The 20122-nt window shown below is 43.2% G+C and overlaps 1 protein-coding gene across 2 annotated transcripts in view; it reads right to left on the reverse strand.

Moving 5' to 3' along the window:
• Nucleotides 1-20122, reverse strand: part of mnat1 (MNAT1 component of CDK activating kinase) — a 36117-nt gene that overhangs the window by 6784 nt on the left and 9211 nt on the right. Inside the window, exons 4-8 of one of the 2 annotated variants that reach the window (XM_086275974.1) lie at nt 19857-19960; nt 19483-19623; nt 18166-18297; nt 5958-6079; nt 462-4938 (exon numbers count right to left, since the gene is read on the reverse strand). In XM_086275974.1, coding sequence (XP_086132100.1) covers nt 4848-4938; nt 5958-6079; nt 18166-18297; nt 19483-19623; nt 19857-19960 — 590 coding nt within the window. In that variant the 3' untranslated portion in view covers nt 462-4847. Of the gene's footprint in view, nt 1-461; nt 4939-5957; nt 6080-18165; nt 18298-19482; nt 19624-19856; nt 19961-20122 lie in introns of those variants that run through there. The other variant, XM_086275973.1, reaches the window with a different exon arrangement.

Below are 20122 nucleotides of genomic sequence, written 5' to 3' on the forward strand. Positions count from 1 at the left end.
TTGACTGTGTCGTATAGGAGATCTCTGGGAAACCAGGTCCACCTTTATGTTATGGTGACAACTCCAAGGTATTTGAGAAACAGTCCCACTGTTATGCAAGAGCAAAATAAACCGTTTCCCATAAACGGTATTGTTTGGCAGCGTCAGAGAATATTGTAATTGGCACAGTGAGAGCAAAATATGGGCCTTGAGACATTATCTAATAGTAGTAAAAGTAGATCAAAGCCCACTGCTCTCAAAAGAGTTCATCTGAGGTCACACTCACTGGTGCCTCACTCTCCGGCTCATAACTTAAAGCATCAAAGCTGTGTTTGTGTGGGAGAGAGTGTGAGGGTCTATGACTATTTGTGGCCCAGCATACGAGAGTCTCTCCAAGGTGCCATCATTCTCCTCCTGTCAGTCTCAGCACCCTGACATCCTGGTGCTGCACCTCAGTCCCCCACGGTCAGTGACCTCTGACCCCACCCCCTGGCCCTTCCTGACCCATCAGATGGATATATGCCTTGCAGGGCTCAGAGAATCTGGGTTACATGGTAAAGCTATTCATGGCTGTTTCTACAGATTCCTCTGGAGCGCCTCGCCTCTGCATATTGAGAGAAAAAGAAAAATATCATGGCTGACTTGCACTTTCATCGCAGAGTGAGAAAGGAAAGCAGGGAAAGGAAAAGAATGATTTGTATGCAATGTAAACCTCATATTCTCTAATTTAGCGATGGCAGAAATGGATTCAAAAGCACTCAATGGACCATGTTTAGTGGTCCCTGCTAACTTCCAGAGCCAAATCCAGGGTCACTGCTTGTGCTCTTGGCCAGTGAGGCCAGAGCTGGAAAGATTGAGAGTTCAGACCTGGAGTCAGGCCAACCAAGCAGGGAGAGGCTAGAGAAGCTGGCTGCCGGTAACTGAGAGCTGTGATGGCACCATTGACTATCCTGGATATCTCACTCCCACCAAAGCACTTAACATGCAGTATAAGTCAACACACAAACAAACAAACAGATGCACACACTATTCAAATAAACACGCAGACGCCAAGGGATGGGTGGAAAGCTAAAGAACACAGGCAGAAGGAGAGCATCACTCAGAGAGCCATTAACCCCTGGCTTCCAACCAGAACAGTGAGCAGGCATCCTTTAAGTACATGTTAAACATAGCTAGTCTCTGTGTGTGTGCACAAGTGATTTATGTATTACTGCTCTGTGTCCAAGTGTATCTATGCAGTTACAAGAAAAGGCTCATGAACCCTGTGTAATTACCAGGATTTCTGCATTGATTACTCATAAAATGTGATCTGAGCTTCAGCTAAGAGACAGTTATGTACAAACACATTCTCAGCAAACAGCTATACTATTCATTTCTTTATTCAAACGAGGAGTAATAATTCACAGTCCCGGCTAGACACTTTAAAACCCGCCAAAAATCTATGTTCACTGTGTTTTTATTTAACCCCCCCCCCCCCAAAAAAACTGCAAGTTTTTGTTTTGTTTGGGTTTTTTTTTTTAGAGCAGCACAGACCACCCAGATACTCCACAGTACTCATGGGACAATGTACTGGTGTGACAAACATTAATCTGCTTTGAAAAAATAAAAATGCACCAAACTATTTCCGCACGTTGGAAGGAGCATCGAGTTTTATCTCTTTGTTACCTTGGAGTCTAAACCTTTTGCAATCACTGAGGGAAAAATGAATTCAAAACTGAATCACAAAAGTTTTAGAGGAGAACGTCAGGGCAGCAGCCAGGTTGGTAAACGCAACACGACAACGATGAACTTTGGCACACAAGCCAAGAAAAAAGAAAACGTGGTTAAACCTGAAGGGGGGGGGGGGTGGTCTGAGGAAGAATTCCTAGAAATGTTGATGAACTGAAACAGTTTTAGAGGGAGGAACGGTGCAAAATACGCTTGTGCTAAAGGAAATTCCTGACAGAGGCTCCTAAGTGAGGTGTTACATGCTATTATGTTCAAAAGGTTTACTTACTTTTTATAACCCACACACTAAGTGATTACTTAATGTTTTCAGTAAACATATGAAAAGTATAACTCAAGTGTGACTTACAAGCTACTATTATCCATACATTCATATAGCGCTTTTTAAAATGGACTTTTAAGCAATTTATCTGCCAGAGTCAATTTAGAATCATGCGTGCCTGATGGATACTTTAGAAGTCTTAATAGATCACATATAAAGTCTGATTAGTCAACAAGCATAAGATTTGGATGAACTAGTGCAGGACTGTATTATCTACAGTGGCTAGCACAACAGTGACCCTGTAAAAGCTGGGGTACATCTAGTGTGTGTAGTGAATACTGCTCATGTATCATGGCTCTCTCTGTGTTACTGAAGCGGTCATGCATATTAACTTCAAAGTGTCTAAATGACAAAATGCTCGGAGAAGCCACCAAAGCTACGTATCGCATGTCTGAAAAAGGCTTTGAGTGTTATTAGTTTAATCAAATTGTCTGTAATTGTGACTTTGGTGGGGATCGGGATACATTTTATTAGCTGCTAATTTAGAAATCCTGGCAATTTCAAAAGAGGCTCGAACTTCTTCCTGCAACTGTATGTCCATGAGAACATTGATCTACTTCAAACTTGAGTGTTCAGGAGACAAAACTGACTGATTGTCTTCGTTAATGAATGAAGGTCACAGCAAACTACCTAAGCCTATTTAACCCTTCAGACAGAGTGGTCCTTGGACTGCTTCCTTGTGCAGAGAAGTGCATCCCCAGGAGAGGAGCGCTAGACTAAACACTCCGTCCATTCAGCTGCTCCCCTTCTCCCCACCGACAAGAGACGGACGCCTGACAAGCACTCTCAGAGAAAAACCTCACTTTTTCCACCAATTATAGAAAGCAATGCGGAGTGGGGGAGGAGGCAAAACTTCAAAATATTATACACACTGGCATTTGGCGGAGCGCATTGAGCAACCTCTGTCAGAGAAAGATGGGCTAATTTCAGGGCACCCTGTGCCAACACAAACAACTGTTCTGGATTGCTTTCATTGTCAGCACTTGAGGTTTGAGTCACATTTTTTCAGCGCTCCGCAGCCAATTTCTCTTTCCCCTATTTTTCCCCCCATATGATTTGTCCTTGTCCAAGATCCCAGTCAGTCTTTCATCGCCTGCACAGTCAGCGCTTAAAAAGTATTCTGGTAGAGAACAAACTCAGATCCAGATGCTCATCTACATACGCAAAACAAAAATATAATATTTTTTATTTTGGAACCCCCAGCATTTGCCTCCAAGAGCTCATGCACAAAAACTTATTGTAAGTGTAATGTAAACGTGTCTTTGAGGTGCTGTGTATTGTGATGTATCCATTTGTTTGAAGGTTATGGCTGTCAGCTGGCGGCAGGAGTTTAACAGCTACTACTCGAGTCCCACAGTGCTGTGTGCTGGGATTCATATCGCAGCCATGTCAATGTAAACATCATATGTTACTGTTTGTGTCTCCAAAGCGGTATTTACTTTTACTTTGATTTTGTTTATTAAAGGCTTTTACTGTTCAACATAAAAGCAAGGAGCCATGGCAGGACATTTGGAGTACAGGCTGTAGCGTTACATTCACAGTCTACTCATAACTCTGACAGCTCACGCAAAGCTCAGGGTATGTGCCAGTCAAAGAGATGGGCAGCTCTATGCTGCCATTATAGAAAACCTCACACAGTGGGGGTCACATCCTCCGTGGCAAATCAAACACACCTATGCACGTCAGGACAGGAGCGTTTGTAGAGCGCGATATGTATATGTGAGCGGAGAGGGTAGATGCTGAGGTGGAAGCTGAATGGGCACTTTTGGAGGCCCCTGAACATGCATCCTATAACCAGGCAGCTGTCTTTAATATAAGAGTCCACTTCAACTCATATTTATTCAGGTACAGCTGACAGAGAAGGAGACACGGTGAAAGAGGTGTGGCTTTTCTTTTTCCTGGCAGGCGTGCTGCGCTCCTGCGGTTTTTTTGGGGGGCAAAGGGACAAGACGAAAAAGACAGACACTCAGAAGGGGGGTGGGGGGTATGTGGTGCAGAAGAAAAGAGCAAGTTGACATAAAAAAGGCATGGCTCCACTCAGTCCTGTGTTGACTGGACATCCTGTGCAAAAGACGAGCCCTGGAGGCCCCGGGGCCACCAGGGAGGGGTGTGTGTGTGTATGAGCTCGATCCTCCAGTTTTACTTGATGGCTGTGTCCAAGACAAATTACCAGTGGAGCTGCTGTCACAGTGAGCCTTGACCAAGACAAACAGCCGTGTTTTAAAATAAGTACCTGCCCCCTTCACAGGCCCTTCTACCTCATCCACACTCAGGCACATCCACATCTCGTCACACATTAAAGCAAATTCCCTTCACAGGTCATAGGACTGGAGCTGTAGTCCAACGCTCTACACAGGGGACTCACTTTCCACTCTCTCAACGCTGTCTGATTTCTCTCTTGTGCACGCACACTTGTGAATATTTACCACATCGCAAGAGTTCCACTGTGGCCAAAAGGCCGGGACTCCAATAACAAAAGGTGAGTGTGTGTGACATAAAGCCTACAGCACATTTACGGGGCACCCTGTGGGCGTGTGTGTATACAGGCTTGATCGTCTATGTACATCGCAAAATCTCCAACTTAGCTGAATCACAAACTGCCAGCAGCGCAGAAATGTCAGCACTATTCCCTTCTTTTACTTAACAGCACATTGCATCTTGGGAGTTGTGGTTTGTCTGTAGGGGGCTGTCTGTGTCGCTGCCTGCAGCCTGCACCAAAGGGACTTGTGTTCTTCACTGAACTGAACAGAGCCTCATTTATCTCTGTGGCAGAGTCCTTCCTCTCCAGCATCGGTCCTCCTGGACCCCTGAACTGCTGACACTAGGGGAGGTGGGGCTGCTTTTCCTCCTTCCACTGAGCTCCAGCATGCAGCAAAAATTGTGAGATGTGTTTCATCTGCATATTGATTAGCCTGGCCAAAAGAAGTAGAACCTCAGCACTTCACTGAATACATAATGTAAACAAGCAGCAGTTATTCAGCTTAAACTCTCCTGAAACGTTTCACCTTCAGCTTGTGCTTTTCCAGGTGATTGTGCAACAAAAGTCAATGGCAACTTTTTCCTGAACAAAAAAGGAACAATAAAACTAGAAATCCTTTATCCTAAACACGCTGACATTATACTTTAATATGCACGTCTCAGCCAAATTAAAGTTACTGCTAGAGTGAAGCACTGAGCTTGCCCCTGAAATTAAAAAGCTATAACCCCACTTTGCTTCTATCACCCAATAAACACAGGCCGCCCTCAACGTGTGGGCAGGCTATAGTGCCAGCCAGTTGCAGTGCAGACGGCTGGGCGCTGGGTTGGCTGATAGATAGCTTACATTCGGTGAGGAGTGGACCAATGGCGTCGTGGATTGATTGGCCCAAAGGGGCCGTCGGGGGAAAGCACTTCCTGTGTGTTAATGGACGCTCCTGCAGATGCACTGTGGCGGCTTGTGGCAGGGTGATGGCTGTTATTCCCTTTCCCTCCTCCCTTCCCCACCCTCACTTTGCTTTCACTCTCCCAGTTAATCAGAAGAGAGTCAAGATTTTCCAAGCAGACCTCTCATCTGGCAGCTACTCGCTACACCTACAACAAAACCTTTTCAAACATAATAATTTAAATGAATTGCAAATACTTTTTCCTTCCCAAGATTTCCTGTAATTTCCTGTAACTGACATGGAACTATAAATTGATGGGATCATTCCTGAAAACATTTTTAATTCATTACTTCTATTTTAGAAACAATAATCCAGCAGTATTCTGTGTATAAACTGGTAATAAAGTCCTCTTGTATATTTGAACAATTTTGACTATGACATAACTTTATCTTTATTCATACCATACGGCCATATTGCTTAATGCTTTCCAGGAAATTTCTCAAGAACTTAAAGAAAATCCACATTTTCAGAGTTCTTGAGACTAAATGAGACTGAGTAAATAACTGTACCCGAGTCTGCCCAGCTGCTCCAGTTCAGGCACCGGGGGTCCATAGGTTTCAACTTGGAGGGGTCTGTAGTGGTAAAGAACATCCTCTATCTTGGTAACAGGCTGGAGAGACACCGTCTGTCGCTGAAAGAAAAACACAAAAGAGGCACGTCATTCAAGACGGGAAATAATTGTCATTGTCTCGGCGCATCGTGCAACCCTGGAAACTTTATGGCTATGGCGCAAACACACAAAAATTGTTTGGAATACGGTTAAAGTCAATCAGTCCGCAGCATTAGCACCCACTGGTTCTTGACAGACTGGTTTGGAAATAGAAGTTCTGTCTGACAACATTTTCACTTTCCCCCGACAACGGCGGTTTGGAGGAGAAACTGAGGCAGGACAGTGACTGAACATGTTTTTAGCAGTCAAATAGTTTTGGAAACTGAACAGGACACACACAAAAAAAAAAAAAAAAAAAAAAAAAAAAAAAAAGGGATGAGAACATCGTTCAGGAAAATTGTGGTCGGCCGAAATGCAATTCCTGATAACAAAGCAAGTGTACTTTGGTTCAAAAATGGCTATTGGCTTGCTCCATAAAACCACCAAAGAGAAATCGGCTGATAATGTATAAATGTAGTGTGGAGGAAATGCTTTGTTTGTGGGTTGAGTTGTGATTATTTTAGCGTGGTTTCACCTAAAACTATGTCCGTCAAAGCTGCCTCCGACTGAAATATGTTCAAATTACAAACGCTTGTAAATCTTATAAAAGTTGTTTAATTTTTTTTTTTAATCCAATCAATAATTACTCTGAGCTGAAATTTCAGTCAGACTATTCCAGTTCCTAATGCTCTTGACCGTGCAGATCGAGTAAGAAATACGAGACTTCTTCGGGATACTGCAGCATTGTTCGATTTGGGGCTCTGCCATCAAAGGGGAATTTCCACACAGCATCCGACCGCTATGTTTTCTCCAGCATTAAAGTAATGAGACTCATAAGACAAGCCTGATTCATGAAACAAACCTGGAATTAAAAAGGATGATGTTTAAACAAACATGAACTATTTTAGAGTGCAGCGAAGGACCTCAGAGACAAAGGAGAGATAAAAAGATAAGAGAGAAAGCCAAGAAGAAAAAAAAAAAAAGTAGTGGGGGGAGTATAAACAACAGAACACAGAGGGGAGTCGATGAAAACCAAACTAAACGAGTAACATGTGCCCTGCGGCCTCACACTGCCTGCCTTCACACATGCTTTGACCCATATGAGCGCAGACACGGGGGAAATAGAGCAACCAAAACCTGAGCTGGAAGTTACAAAAGCACCAAAGACATTAGATGACAACACATGCAGAGTTTCCTTCCAGGTCCCAATAAAGGTGCTTTCATATGTGCACTTTTCCCCCCATTAATCTGACAGCATCTGAACTGGTCCGCTTCATGTCTGAATGACAAACCTATCAGATTCAACAGTGCAAGTCTGAACTGCATGCAGTCACATTAACAGACAGGCATGCACAAGATTATGTCTTTTAGCTTAAGAAAGACGCAACCAAAAGAATTTGAGAATCTGTACATGCTTTTGGAGATGCAGCAGCCTCAACGCAACTTTTACACAGAAACTCTGAATAAAGAGGTTTTTGATATTTCACCACCTCATCATCTTGGCACAGATAAACAGGATGTTGTCGCGCGCCTAAATGCTGAAAACGGACAACTCAGAGCAGCGCAGAACGATAAATGCAACCCTACTGAAAGATGTTCACCAAAAAGAAAAGTAGGAGAGATAAGTAACAACAGTTATTGAAATACAGAAAGACAGCAGATGAGTACAACATTGCATGAGAGCATTAAAATAAACTTCAGCTTTATTTATCCATTTTTCAAGATTCAAGAAGTTTGTCGTTTTGCATATTATTATTATACTTCTTTTCATTATTATCATCATCATAATCATTATCACTATTAGAGCTGGGCGATATGAGATTTTTTCATATCACGATATGTTTTTTTCATTTCAGGCGATAACGATATCTATCACGATATAAGCCAAATAACTATATTTGTAAGATTTAAATGTGCCGTTGCTCACAAGTAAAATGTGAAATAATCAGCAGCTTGTTTTTAAATATTTATTTCCCATAATAAGTTCAACAGGGTAGATGTACTTAAGGAACATGAGACTTTTTCAGCTAAATAAAGGCAAATATTGCAAACTACACAAAAGGCAGCCGCTAAAGCGTTTAAGTTTCAAAATAGAACAAACGAAACAGACTAAACTGTCAATTCCACTTAGAAACAAAATATTAATTCTAAAAATAAATCTTAGTTTGTTTTACAGAAGAACAGACAAAACTGACTAACTTTTGTCAATATCAAATAAACTGAGAACTAAAAGGAAATTCTCAATCTCTCCTTGTTGTATAGCTGAGCTTTTCAAACAGTTTTAACAGTTACTTTAGTCTGACAAAAGCCGAATGATGAATTAGCGCTTCCAGTCAGAGACTGAGGCTACGTCCACACGTACACGGGTATCTTTGAAAACGGAGATTTTCCGTTTTCGTTTTGAAAAATAATCCCGTCCACACATAAAGGCAGAAATGAAGGAAAACGCTGCTATGAACATGCCAAAGCAGCAGGTGGCGCTAGATTCCTAACCGTGCAGAAATGTTGGCCAATCAGAAGTCTAGAAGCCTCGGTGGGAAAAAGTAAACAAAGCTGGGGCATAGAAGCAGAACCGAGTCGTATGTGTGGAGGGACAGTAACTGTGTGTATATGTAAGCATTTAAACACTGCAGAGAGTAGAATTAACAGTATTGTAGAAATTCATTTCACCGAAACAATAACGTGGCGCACAGTGTGACGCATGCACCAGTTTATTGTATTTCCAGACTTGCTTTCGGCACAATTTACAGTGCGCGCTACTCTGTTTTTTGTCAGACTTGAAATAGCCGAAATACCTTCACACTACGGAACTTCTATGGCTCTTCCGTTCGACAATCTCTCCGGCGTTGGAACCATCATCTGTTTTCTCTTCGGTCACGCTCGGTTGATTTTTCTAGTCGGCACACTCATTTCCTCCATTACCCGCTGGCTGCTTCCCAAACAAACACACGTGCGGCTTGGCACTTGTGCTGTACGTAACAAGTCACGCGACGTGACGCTGCGGCTGTGATTGGTTCGGCTCTGCGCTACAGAATTTGGATCGGCTGACCTTTTTTTTTTTTTTTTTTTTTTTTTTTAAGAGGACAAGAGCGGCGAGGTCTATCGCGATAGCTTAATTTCTCTATCGAGTAAAAGTTATATCGCGATACATATCGTTATCGTTCTATCGCCCAGCTCTAATCACTATTATTATGCTATATCTCATCAGCATCATGTTTTCTAGGACAAAAATACTTGGCCACATTCACATTACACCTAAAGGATTTGCTCGGCCATGAAGCTCACACTCCAGTTTCTGTGCTGATGTTAATGGCAGAGGAGGTTTAAGCTCTGCATATACAGTGGGGCAAAAAAGTAATTAGTCAGCCACCGATTGTGCAAGTTCCCCCACCTAAAATGATGACAGAGGTCAGTAATTTGCACCAGAGGTACACTTCAACTGTGAGAGACAGAATGTGAAAAAAAAAAAATCCATGAATCCACATGGTAGGATTTGTAAAGAATTTATTCGTAAATCAGGGTGGAAAATAAGTATTTGGTCAATAACAAAAATACAACTCAATACTTTGTAACATAACCTTTGTTGGCAATAACAGAGGTCAAACGTTTACTATAGGTCTTTACCAGGTTTGCACACACAGTAGCTGGTATTTTGGCCCATTCCTCCATGCAGATCTTCTCGAGAGCAGTGATGTTTTGGGGCTGTCGCCGAGCAACACGGACTTTCAACTCCCGCCACAGATTTTCTATGGGGTTGAGGTCTGGAGACTGGCTAGGCCACTCCAGGACTTTCAAATGCTTCTTACGGAGCCACTCCTTTGTTGCCCGGGCGGTGTGTTTTGGATCATTGTCATGTTGGAAGACCCAGCCTCGTTTCATCTTCAAAGTTCTCACTGATGGAAGGAGGTTTTGGCTCAAAATCTCACGATACATGGCCCCATTCATTCTGTCCTTAACACGGATCAGTCGTCCTGTCCCTTGGCAGAGAAACAGCCCCATAGCATGATGTTTCCACCCCCATGCTTCACAGTAGGTATGGTGTTCTTGGGATGCAACTCGGTATTCTTCTTCCTCCAAACACGACGAGTTGAGTTTATACCAAAAAGTTCTACTTTGGTTTCATCTGACCACATGACATTCTCCCAATCCTCTGCTGTATCATCCATGTGCTCTCTGGCAAACTTCAGACGGGCCTGGACATGCACTGGCTTCAGCAGCGGAACACGTCTGGCACTGCGGGATTCGATTCCCTGCCGTTGTAGTGTGTTACTGATGGTGACCTTTGTTACTTTGGTCCCAGCTCTCTGCAGGTCATTCACCAGGTCCCCCCGTGTGGTTCTGGGATCTTTGCTCACCGTTCTCATGATCATTTTGACCCCACGGGATGAGATCTTGCGTGGAGCCCCAGATCGAGGGAGATTATCAGTGGTCTTGTATGTCTTCCATTTTCTGATGATTGCTCCCACAGTTGATTTTTTCACACCAAGCTGCTTGCCTATTGTAGATTTACTCTTCCCAGTCTGGTGCAGGTCTACAATACTTTTCCTGGTGTCCTTCGAAAGCTCTTTGGTCTTGGCCATGGCGGAGTTTGGAGTCTGACTGTTTGAGGCTGTGGACAGGTGTCTTTTATACAGATGATGAGTTCAAACAGGTGCCATTCATACAGGTAACGAGTGGGGGACAGAAAAGCTTCTTGCAGAAGACGTTACAGGTCTGTGAGAGCCAGAGATTTTCCTCGTTTGAGGTGACCAAATACTTATTTTCCACCCTGATTTACGAATAAATTCTTTACAAATCCTACCATGTGGATTCATGGATTTTTTTTCACATTCTGTCTCTCACAGTTGAAGTGTACCTCTGGTGCAAATTACTGACCTCTGTCATCATTTTAAGTGGGGGAACTTGCACAATCGGTGGCTGACTAAATACTTTTTTGCCCCACTGTAGTTGCATATAGTTAGCACAGCATTGGGTTCTTTTTACGTACTTTTACACACATGTGGCAATGGGACTGAAAAAGGAAGAGGTGTGGACCAAGACTTTTGTCTACGTAGTGTATTTTGCATTTTATTTTTTAAATTCCCTGCAACTTATTATAAAATACACTTCAAAAATAAATATATCTATCCTGACAATTATTTAACCACCATTCATTCACCTCCGACCACATTAGGCCAGCATCATTTTTCCCTTACGATCCATAAAATAATCCAGATATTGAATTCATTATGGGCTAACTTAATAAAATAAAAACAACCCCACCCCCCACCCCATATTACATTTACCTATAGGAAGTTAAACAGATGGATCTCATCTGTTTCACAAAATCCTGCTTCCCAGAATAACTTTCAATTATTTTAACAGAACGAGTCTAAACCTGTTGCATTCAGCTGTGGTTTACACATGAAGGTGTGGGTGGCAACAGGGATAACGGCAGTTGCAGCACATTAAAAGCAATAAAACAGCAATAAATTTTTTAAAAGTGGGTTTTTCCACAGAAGAAATTATGAAAACTAAATATCAAATCACACCAAAACATTTCCTTATGATGTCACTGTCAGTTAAACGATATTTTTCTCTTCTTTCATCAAGGGATGCCAAAAAACTGCTGGGTATCTGTTCTTGGCCAGATTGTCAACTGTAAATTCCTAATATATGCAAGTAAATTAGAAAAAACAATATAATATATTTGCATTGCTAGTGTATAAACGCTGTTTCCTTTAAAGCACTAGGCACACACTTCTCCATGGTTTTCATTCAACCTTGTACCCTGAGGTACCAGTGCTCTGTTATACCATCCTATCCATTCATCCAACGCAGAGGAGCCCCACCACAGGCTAATGAAATCCAGACCAATGAACGCAATCCCAGTCACTCTCACTCTCTTTTGCACTCTTTCAGACTGTTCATCCATCTTCTTTCAAACTTTCAGCACTGCTTAACTCCCCTACTGCGCACTCAATGAGATGCACTGGGACAAAGGGAAGGTGGAAGGAGAAGCAGAAGAAGAAAACTCCTCAGTGGTGGTGTGGTAAAGAAAGAGCAGCAAATTGGCAGTTGCAGATGGCTGAAGAGCAGTAAATCAGACCACCTTTTTTTTTTTTTTTTTTTTTTTTTTTTTAAGTGGCAGACACAACAGACCCAACAGACCCAGCCCCCATTCTGGGGAAATTTCTTCTACATTCCTCTGCAAGGGCACCTTGAAAACTGGCACAGATGCATCAGCACCCACAAAAGCAGCCTTTAAAGATGTCCACGCAAACATAGCGACTTCTAATTATATTTACAGAAATGTGTAAATGAATGACTTGTAGTACATACAAAATGCTTTGAAAGAGAAAAAAAAAAACTGAATGAATGCCCATAATGTAGAGCTGTGACCCCTCAGGACTGATTTCTCCTACAGCTAATACCACTGCTGAGGCTTTAATCATGTGCACATCAAGTCAATGTGACTTAGAGTATGAATGCTGTTTTCTAAGTCCTTCAGTTAAAGACAACGAGAGAGCGAGAGAGAGCGAGAGACCCCCAGCCAGACCCAGCGGAGCAGAAATGGCTGAGGGACTAAGGGGCTATTGAAACAACGCCCCAGCAAGAGCCAAAATAAACATCTGGTTTTATCATTATGGAGGCCCATCCTCCTACCTATACAACACAGTGTATTACAAGTTTGAGCATGTAACTGGTTTTAAGGCTCATATAATACCCCTGTGGCATTAAAGTGAAACTCTGGAGGCCATCAATCTTAATAAAACCGCAGGGGAGGATGATTTGAGGAAATCACCGTCATGCCAACGGGAGTACTTCAACTTACCCTGAATTTGTACCTCAACATTATCCGGTTGTACCACAACCAATTCCAAGTAAAACTGTTGCAGGTGTCTATCCGTTAACTGATGCAGGTAACAGGTGTGCAGGCTGATATTGTGCTTTAACATTACACATAAGTATTTATTTAGCGGGAATTGTTTTTAGGGGGTAGTTTCATTAATGGACTTTACTAAAGTAGCTGTGTATGTTACAGAGCCTTTTCTGCCCCGTCTTCATTGAGTACATGAAAGAACACATGGAATACTGATTTGACTTGCAGACTTTAAAAGATGTACAAATGAACTTGCAAAACCATCACTGGGAACTTGTTCCTGTTTTTGACTGTGTAAACATTTGTGCGTTGACTATTTTATTGTTGCAATTTTAATATGTTTGTCTGATGTAGGTGTCGCTTGTAAATGACACATTGAGTCTCAGTGGAACTACCTGTACAAATAAAGGTAAAAAAATAATCCTAATTACTGACATCATAGAGACCCAAAAGTAGAAAAATTGCGCCTGAAACCTAAAAATATAGGTAAACATTAAAGTAACTTTATAGGACTCTCATAAAAGTCACATAACTTTGAAAGTACTAGAATGTGTCATTAAAGGATTCACAAAAAAATATGTTTTAATGGCATATTAAGCTATAATATTACTTGGCACTGACCATCAATGCTAAAGTATGATTAGAATAGGATTTAAAATGTGAGAACTGCGGTCAAACAAGGCTAAAGAAGAAGATCTTATACAGCGTTAACGATGCCAAACTTTAATCCAAAAGGCTCATTGGTCAACGGCTCAGATTGTGGGTCACAAGACCCCTCCACACACACACACACACACGGAACAATCGTCAGCACTCCCCGCCCATCCCACTCTCTCCCTTGACTTTGCAGCTCAGCAGGACACATCAAGGTTGCTGAGACTAACCTCTCCATCAGCACCTTCCCACAACATCCACGCACTCGCACACACAACCACATACACTCATGTGGTCCCCGAGGATTTGGGAAGCCACAGCTCCAAAGCCATCGAGGCACTCGGCGCTAATGCAAATCCTGATAATGAGAACAATGGAAAAGGGGGAACAGTGGTTGGTTTTGCAGAGGGGATAAAAAATAATAACCACAGTTCAGGGCCAGGCTAGTCCCAGCCCAACTCCAGTCCTCACTTCCACCTTCCGCACTGGTGCTGCCAGTGCTTCTGTATGGATAAAGAGCTTTGGGCTACCCAGCAGCCCACTAAGCAGCAAGTAGCAAGTGTAAAACTGCTTCTCATACAGTGCCTCAACTTGCCTTACAAGTTTAAATATAACTGCCTGACCAGTGGCAGCTGCCCCAGCGCAAAGCCCCTAAAGCTGACAACTTCTTTTTCCGCTGGGCTGGGCTGAAGCAGCTTGCCCAAGGGCTGCTGAGGCCAACCTAAACAGGGCCAAGCCGGGGCCAGGGGCAGAGGTGTGAATGCCCACATGTGCTGGTGCCAATCAGAGCTGACGGTTCTCCCTGAGGTGACCCCCCCACGCCAGCGCTTTCAACCCTGCGTGCCAGCAGTCCAATATAAAGGAAAAGGCCAAAGGACAGAGTTTGTGCACTCTCCCACATAAAACATGTCACCTTTGGTTTTTGAATGCTGCAAGGTCAACAATCTCAGTATAAACAACATAATTTACCTGCATCTGTAAAAATTTGTGAATAAGGGATATAAAGATAACACTGAAGAAGAGCGAGTGGGGGTTGCATTAAGTATAAAGCGACAAACTTGCAGGCAAAACAGGTTGGGCCAGTCTGCCAGAGCGAAGTAAAGCAGAGCCGGCACAGCGCTGACAAGTGCGTCTACTGCGCAGAGGTCACCCTAGAGGACAACTTAACCAAGTGAAACAGGCCTGAGCAAACAAGCTCACAGCATGTCTGTGTGTGTTTGTGTTTGCTTGTGTTTTCTGTGGTATTCAAATTCCACAGCCTAAGAGTAGAATGGACTACAGCCAGAGAGGACCCGAGGTTATTTCAGCCAGCTACACGTCAATGTTTAGGTATAAACTTTCCACCCACATTTAGCCGATTGTGTGTGTGAGTTCCACTTTTGTTTATGTGTGTTCTTGCCTCCTGCTTTCATTAGGTGCCCATGCCGGCCCCGTCAGGTATGTCAGCTGCTCTCCTGCCTGTGAGGAGGGGATTGGGCCCCAGCAGCGCAGGAACCTGGGACCTTTCATTTAAGATGGCGCTGAAAGCTGCCCCCAAGGTGGAAAGATTCCCCATCAGTCAAAATGCTTTCAGGAATGGGACACTGTAGCAGCTGGGGAAAAAAATAAAATAAAATTCCCAACTGCAAACACACACACACACACTGTTTCACCGGAAAATATACAAATAAGGTACAAATAAAGCAAGCACGCAAGAGTACAATAAAATCAAAGTAGATGTCATTTGTATGCTAATTATTACCCTCTGATTTTGTCAGAGCAGGTGCCGAGCATTGTGACTCTTGTCATTAAGCTTGGCACTGAGGCTCGTTTTATGTGTCAGACTACAACAAGCAACCTGTTTAAACAGCGAATAGTCACCTCCCGCCCACACAGAGTGTTTCTTTTGATATCAGCGGACATCTATTTTAAAAGACACTTTATTCTTCAAAGGATGTTTACTCAGGTTGGCTAAGGAGGGGGTGTATTTATATGTGTGTGCGCATCCACACACGGGTAATGTGTGTCTCATGCTTCAATAGAGTCCCTACAAAGTAAAGGATTAGTGAGTGATTTCAGACCATTCCTAAGGCAAGACCAGGCCCATCCCACTTCAAAATCACACCTGGAATAAGACTACTTTCCCTGAGGATTGGTGAACTTCCTCAAACGTCCGCTCAACAGCAATGGTAGTGCATAACCAGAAACATCAGGGCCAAGGTTGGAGTCCCCTTCACGAACTCCGAGAAAATCACTCTGGCAAAGAACAGAGCCAGCATGGCTGAGATGTCTCCATGCGTGTTTCCAGTTGACAACATATCACAACTAGGTGCAATATTAGATCACGCTTTAAATAAAGTCCGGAACGACTAGGAAGCTGAGGAATAACTGGCATCCCCAATTTCCAGCCCAAAGACAGGCAGATATGTCATTCCTCTGGTGACGGCTCACTTTGGCCACGGATGAAACAGCTGGCTGAAATACCGTTAAGGTGACAGTATAGAGAGGGGGGTTGTGGGTACAGAGAGTCAGGGGCGCCGCACATTTGTGCTCCTGTGACTGGTGAACGTCACCTCGGCAAAAACATCCAAATGAAAAAAATCAAGAGGTCAAAAATGTGCTCCAAGCCCATTCATCACTGTCACATGAAACTGTTTCGTATTTGTCAGTGTATTTCACAAGCGATAACAGGACTTGTACTAATGAATACTTCATTGATTGATATTTCTAAGCAGTTTGGGAAAACTGTTAAAGTTTTCCAGGCCTAAAGCAAATACCTTTAAAATTGCTTTTTTAAATATAAGACTTTCTTCTCGTGATAGAAAAAAAGGGTCCAAGGAAACCGGAGCCATTTATGCTTGAAAATTACAAAAATGACTAATCATTATAACAGTACATGATATCACAGTAAAGAGATTGGCACATATTAGTCGTGCTTCAAAGCAAAATCATAGAAATGTGGCCCAGCTTTAAAAAAAGTGTGTTTTTATATTTGTCTCTCCTAATTTCTGCTGAAGAAAAACTGAAACCCTGTTTGGAGCGAGGGACCAGAACCTAGCAGATAAATGAATTCCAGCAATCTCCAGGAATCTGCCGCTCTGTGCTGAAACCCCACCAAGTCAAACAGAAGTCATTCTTATGGACTGAGGTGAAGGGAAATCCAAACCCACACGTTCCCCTGACTCAAGTCTCTCAAGTCCAACAGCAGATGCATGGGAAGAACTCTACTCCACCAACAAGAGCACAGGGATGGGAAGATGAGGAGAAATGGGGAGAAAGAAGCAAGGAAAAACATGCACAGAACAAGCCAAGAGCAACATAATCATGCAGTTTCTCTCTCCATCAGCAACTTTTAACTTCACGCTGTATATTAAGGAGGTGAAAGTGAGAGTACTGAATCCCCCCGTATAGCTCAGTTCAATACTTTGAGTGTTGCTTTATGAGATAGTCCTTTCTTCAAAAATAGAGTTCTGTTCTACCCAAGTATGTCAAAACCTTGCTTCAGCTTGAGCTGAGGTGAGTGCTAAGCAGATATCTCTCCCACGCACCACTGAACTGTGGGAAGACAACCATGCCTCATGAGGGTTGCTGTGAAAGGGGTGGGGATGATGACACAGCCTATCTCATCGCAGTAAAATGAAAATAAACGACTGAAAACCTGAGCTACAGCCAAATGGAAGGTCCCTCCAGACACGGTGCGTACAAAGCTGCAAGCTCAGAGTGGCCGAAACCCTGAGCCCACATGCTTTATCTCGCTCTCTGTGGGACCTACTGCACACCCAGAGGAATGTGATGACATGAATGAAGAGGTGAGGGCCTCTTCCCACACTGAAGAAGCACCAAACATGGAGGAACATCCTCCTTTTCAAAGCGTGGCCATGTATGACACACTATTGTCAACAAGCAATCCGTGTAAAGTTTTGACACTAATGACCTCAACAGTTCAGATTCACCTTAATCGCACTGAGCAGAGGCATGTCACTATGTGTATTAACTGCCTCTTAAAACTTGATTGATGCTCATTTTGCTCTCACTGTTTTGCTGCTTGTCTTAGATCTTTGCAACATAAGTTCAGAGCAGCAAAGTTTAGTCTGTTGGACGTATGCTAACAAGCAAACTTAGTCCAGGGGTTTGTATGAAAAGCAGTCGTTTTTGTGTGTGTGATGTGTTGCCCAACCACAGTGGAAAGAAAAAAAAAGAATTAAAGCTGTTCTAAACAACCACAATTGTAAGCGAGGGAAAAAACCTTCCCAGATTATCGAACTCTCAGGATTTAAATGGGACCTATTGTGCTCCATCTAGAGCTCCATATTTTTATTCTTGAACTTCGCTGGAAAACCAGTCCATGATTTATAGCACAGAAATTATCCTTACTTAGCTCATGATACAACCCCTCCATTCATTGTCAGGCTGAAACGAGCACTTTTGGCTCCATCCTCCTCAAAAGCTGCTTTTCTTTGAATTAGCAGCTCCTTGATGACCATATAAGTCATATCACTTCCTGTGTGTGTAAATAACACACATTCAGGATGGAAAGAGAAGTAGAAAACTACAATATGACTGTTGCACTTACCATATGGATTCCAGTTGAAAACAGACTGGTGGGCTTCACAGCCTGTTTCTGCTGCTCTATCTGGGTCTCAAGCTGGGCAGCGCGAACTTTGTGTTGAGCGAGTAAAAGGGTGGCAGGAAGCTGAGACTGCTCCTGGAGACAAAAAACGTATATAGACTTTGTAAGTATTAATCTTAGTGTGTGAAATGTAACGCAGTAGTTCATTGAACATATCCCACCCATTGCTGGGTCACCATTGTGTGAATGTGTGTGTGAATGGGTGGATGACTGGATATGTAAAGCGCTTTGGGGTCCTTAGGGACTAGTAAAGCGCTATATAAATACAGGCCATTTACCATTACCATGAGCATGGGCTGCTTTCAGGCCAGCTGCCACAAAACTTTAGTAAGTCGTATTAGCAAAACTGTGCCGCTGTCAGGGGACGCCGCTTCAAGTGCACTGCGCCGTCTTCACCTCCATTAAATGCAAGGTCGGACGTTTCAATTTCTTCAGTGGAGTATTGCCAAGCGCATAGATCTAAGAACACAAGCCTGGACACATTGTTCACTGTAGAGGTAGGACATTTTTGATGGGGTGAACTATAAAGGTGGGACAGTCTAGAGCTTTTGGCGCTATTTATCAATATTGTCAGTAACAGTTAAATCAGTTTCCATACTATGGGTCCTCTTCTGACCATAAGAACTGACACATTTTACTCAAATGAGTGAAATAAAATGGCAGACAACAAATGTGAATCCAGCGTAGAGTACATGTTGTATTAGAGAAGAACAATAATCTAGTGTGTTTCAACTTCCTACTGATGTGTTTTATTGATTAGTTAGCCACTCCGGGAAACGGCAACATGCAGTCTAAATGTATTTGTTGATGTAATGTATGTGAGTGTTCCCACATAAGAATAGCAAGCCTAGTGGCCACAGGGCCGTACAGATGTCAGAGCTCAGGAGAGCTCCCCTGGGGGGGGGTGAGAGCTGATCTCATCTGCCTACAGTCAACAGGCCCTGTGCCTTAAACAAACAAACACACAGCTTAGCCAGCTATCTGTGATGGTCCTTCAGCAGCCCGCTCTGCCGGAACAATAACTTTCAAAGCCTGCAGCTCAACACAATGGAGCCGATAGGCTTTGGAATCACAGAATGAGAACAATGCAACCTGCAGCACAATGACTGGTAATAAGCTCTTAATGATCTCACATCCACGAACCCTAGAGCCGAGCGCATGCACATCCGACATGGAACATCTGTCATAATGTGACTCGCTAATTGCATCACTAGATTTGTCATTACACATGCACACGGCCATGCAACGTGTGCATCTCACCAGTTCGTCCAGCAGAGCCTGTTTGTTCTTCCTCTTGGCCTGTAGTTGCCTCTGCTCCTCCTGCAGCACCTCCAGTCGCCGCTGCTCATTGCTCTGCTGTTCCTGCAACAGAAGCTCCTCCAGCTCTTCCTGCTCCCGTGTCTGAGGAGGAGAGAGAGTCGGCAAGTTGGAAGAACCTGTCGCTTTATTGACCACGCGGCAGATTCTACACAAGCTGTAGCACCGCCCTGTTGCACTTGATTCTACACTTTGCCCTCTTAGACAAACAGAGCAGCTGGCTTTAAAATAAAAAAGGCCAGTGTTTATCTTAAATACAAGTGTCATTATTAGGTATTATCCTTTTATAAGGGGGGAAAACCTTCAAAAGTACTTACAAGCTTGGCCTTATTTCTCTGGATGACATCTCTGTTCTCTCTCTGGTACTGCTCCATCCTCAGCTTGGTGTTCTCCACGTCAACGTTGTTTGTCAGGTTATACACTGTGTGCAAAAGAACAGCCACTGTTGAACATATCAATCCATCACAACTCACACTGTGGACAGAACCACTGTCTCCAAGTCCACAATACCGTTAATTAAACCCACTATCTAAATCCTCCAAATCATTTAAAACTGTACTCGAAATAACGACAAATTTATTCA

The sequence above is a fragment of the Aulonocara sp. 'chitande type north' Nkhata Bay genome, linkage group LG19 (genome assembly GCF_057382095.1).
Source record: "Aulonocara sp. 'chitande type north' Nkhata Bay isolate Kocher_YH1m ecotype deep benthic linkage group LG19, A_spYH_male_GT1.1, whole genome shotgun sequence".
Classification (NCBI taxonomy): domain Eukaryota; kingdom Metazoa; phylum Chordata; class Actinopteri; order Cichliformes; family Cichlidae; genus Aulonocara; species Aulonocara sp. 'chitande type north' Nkhata Bay.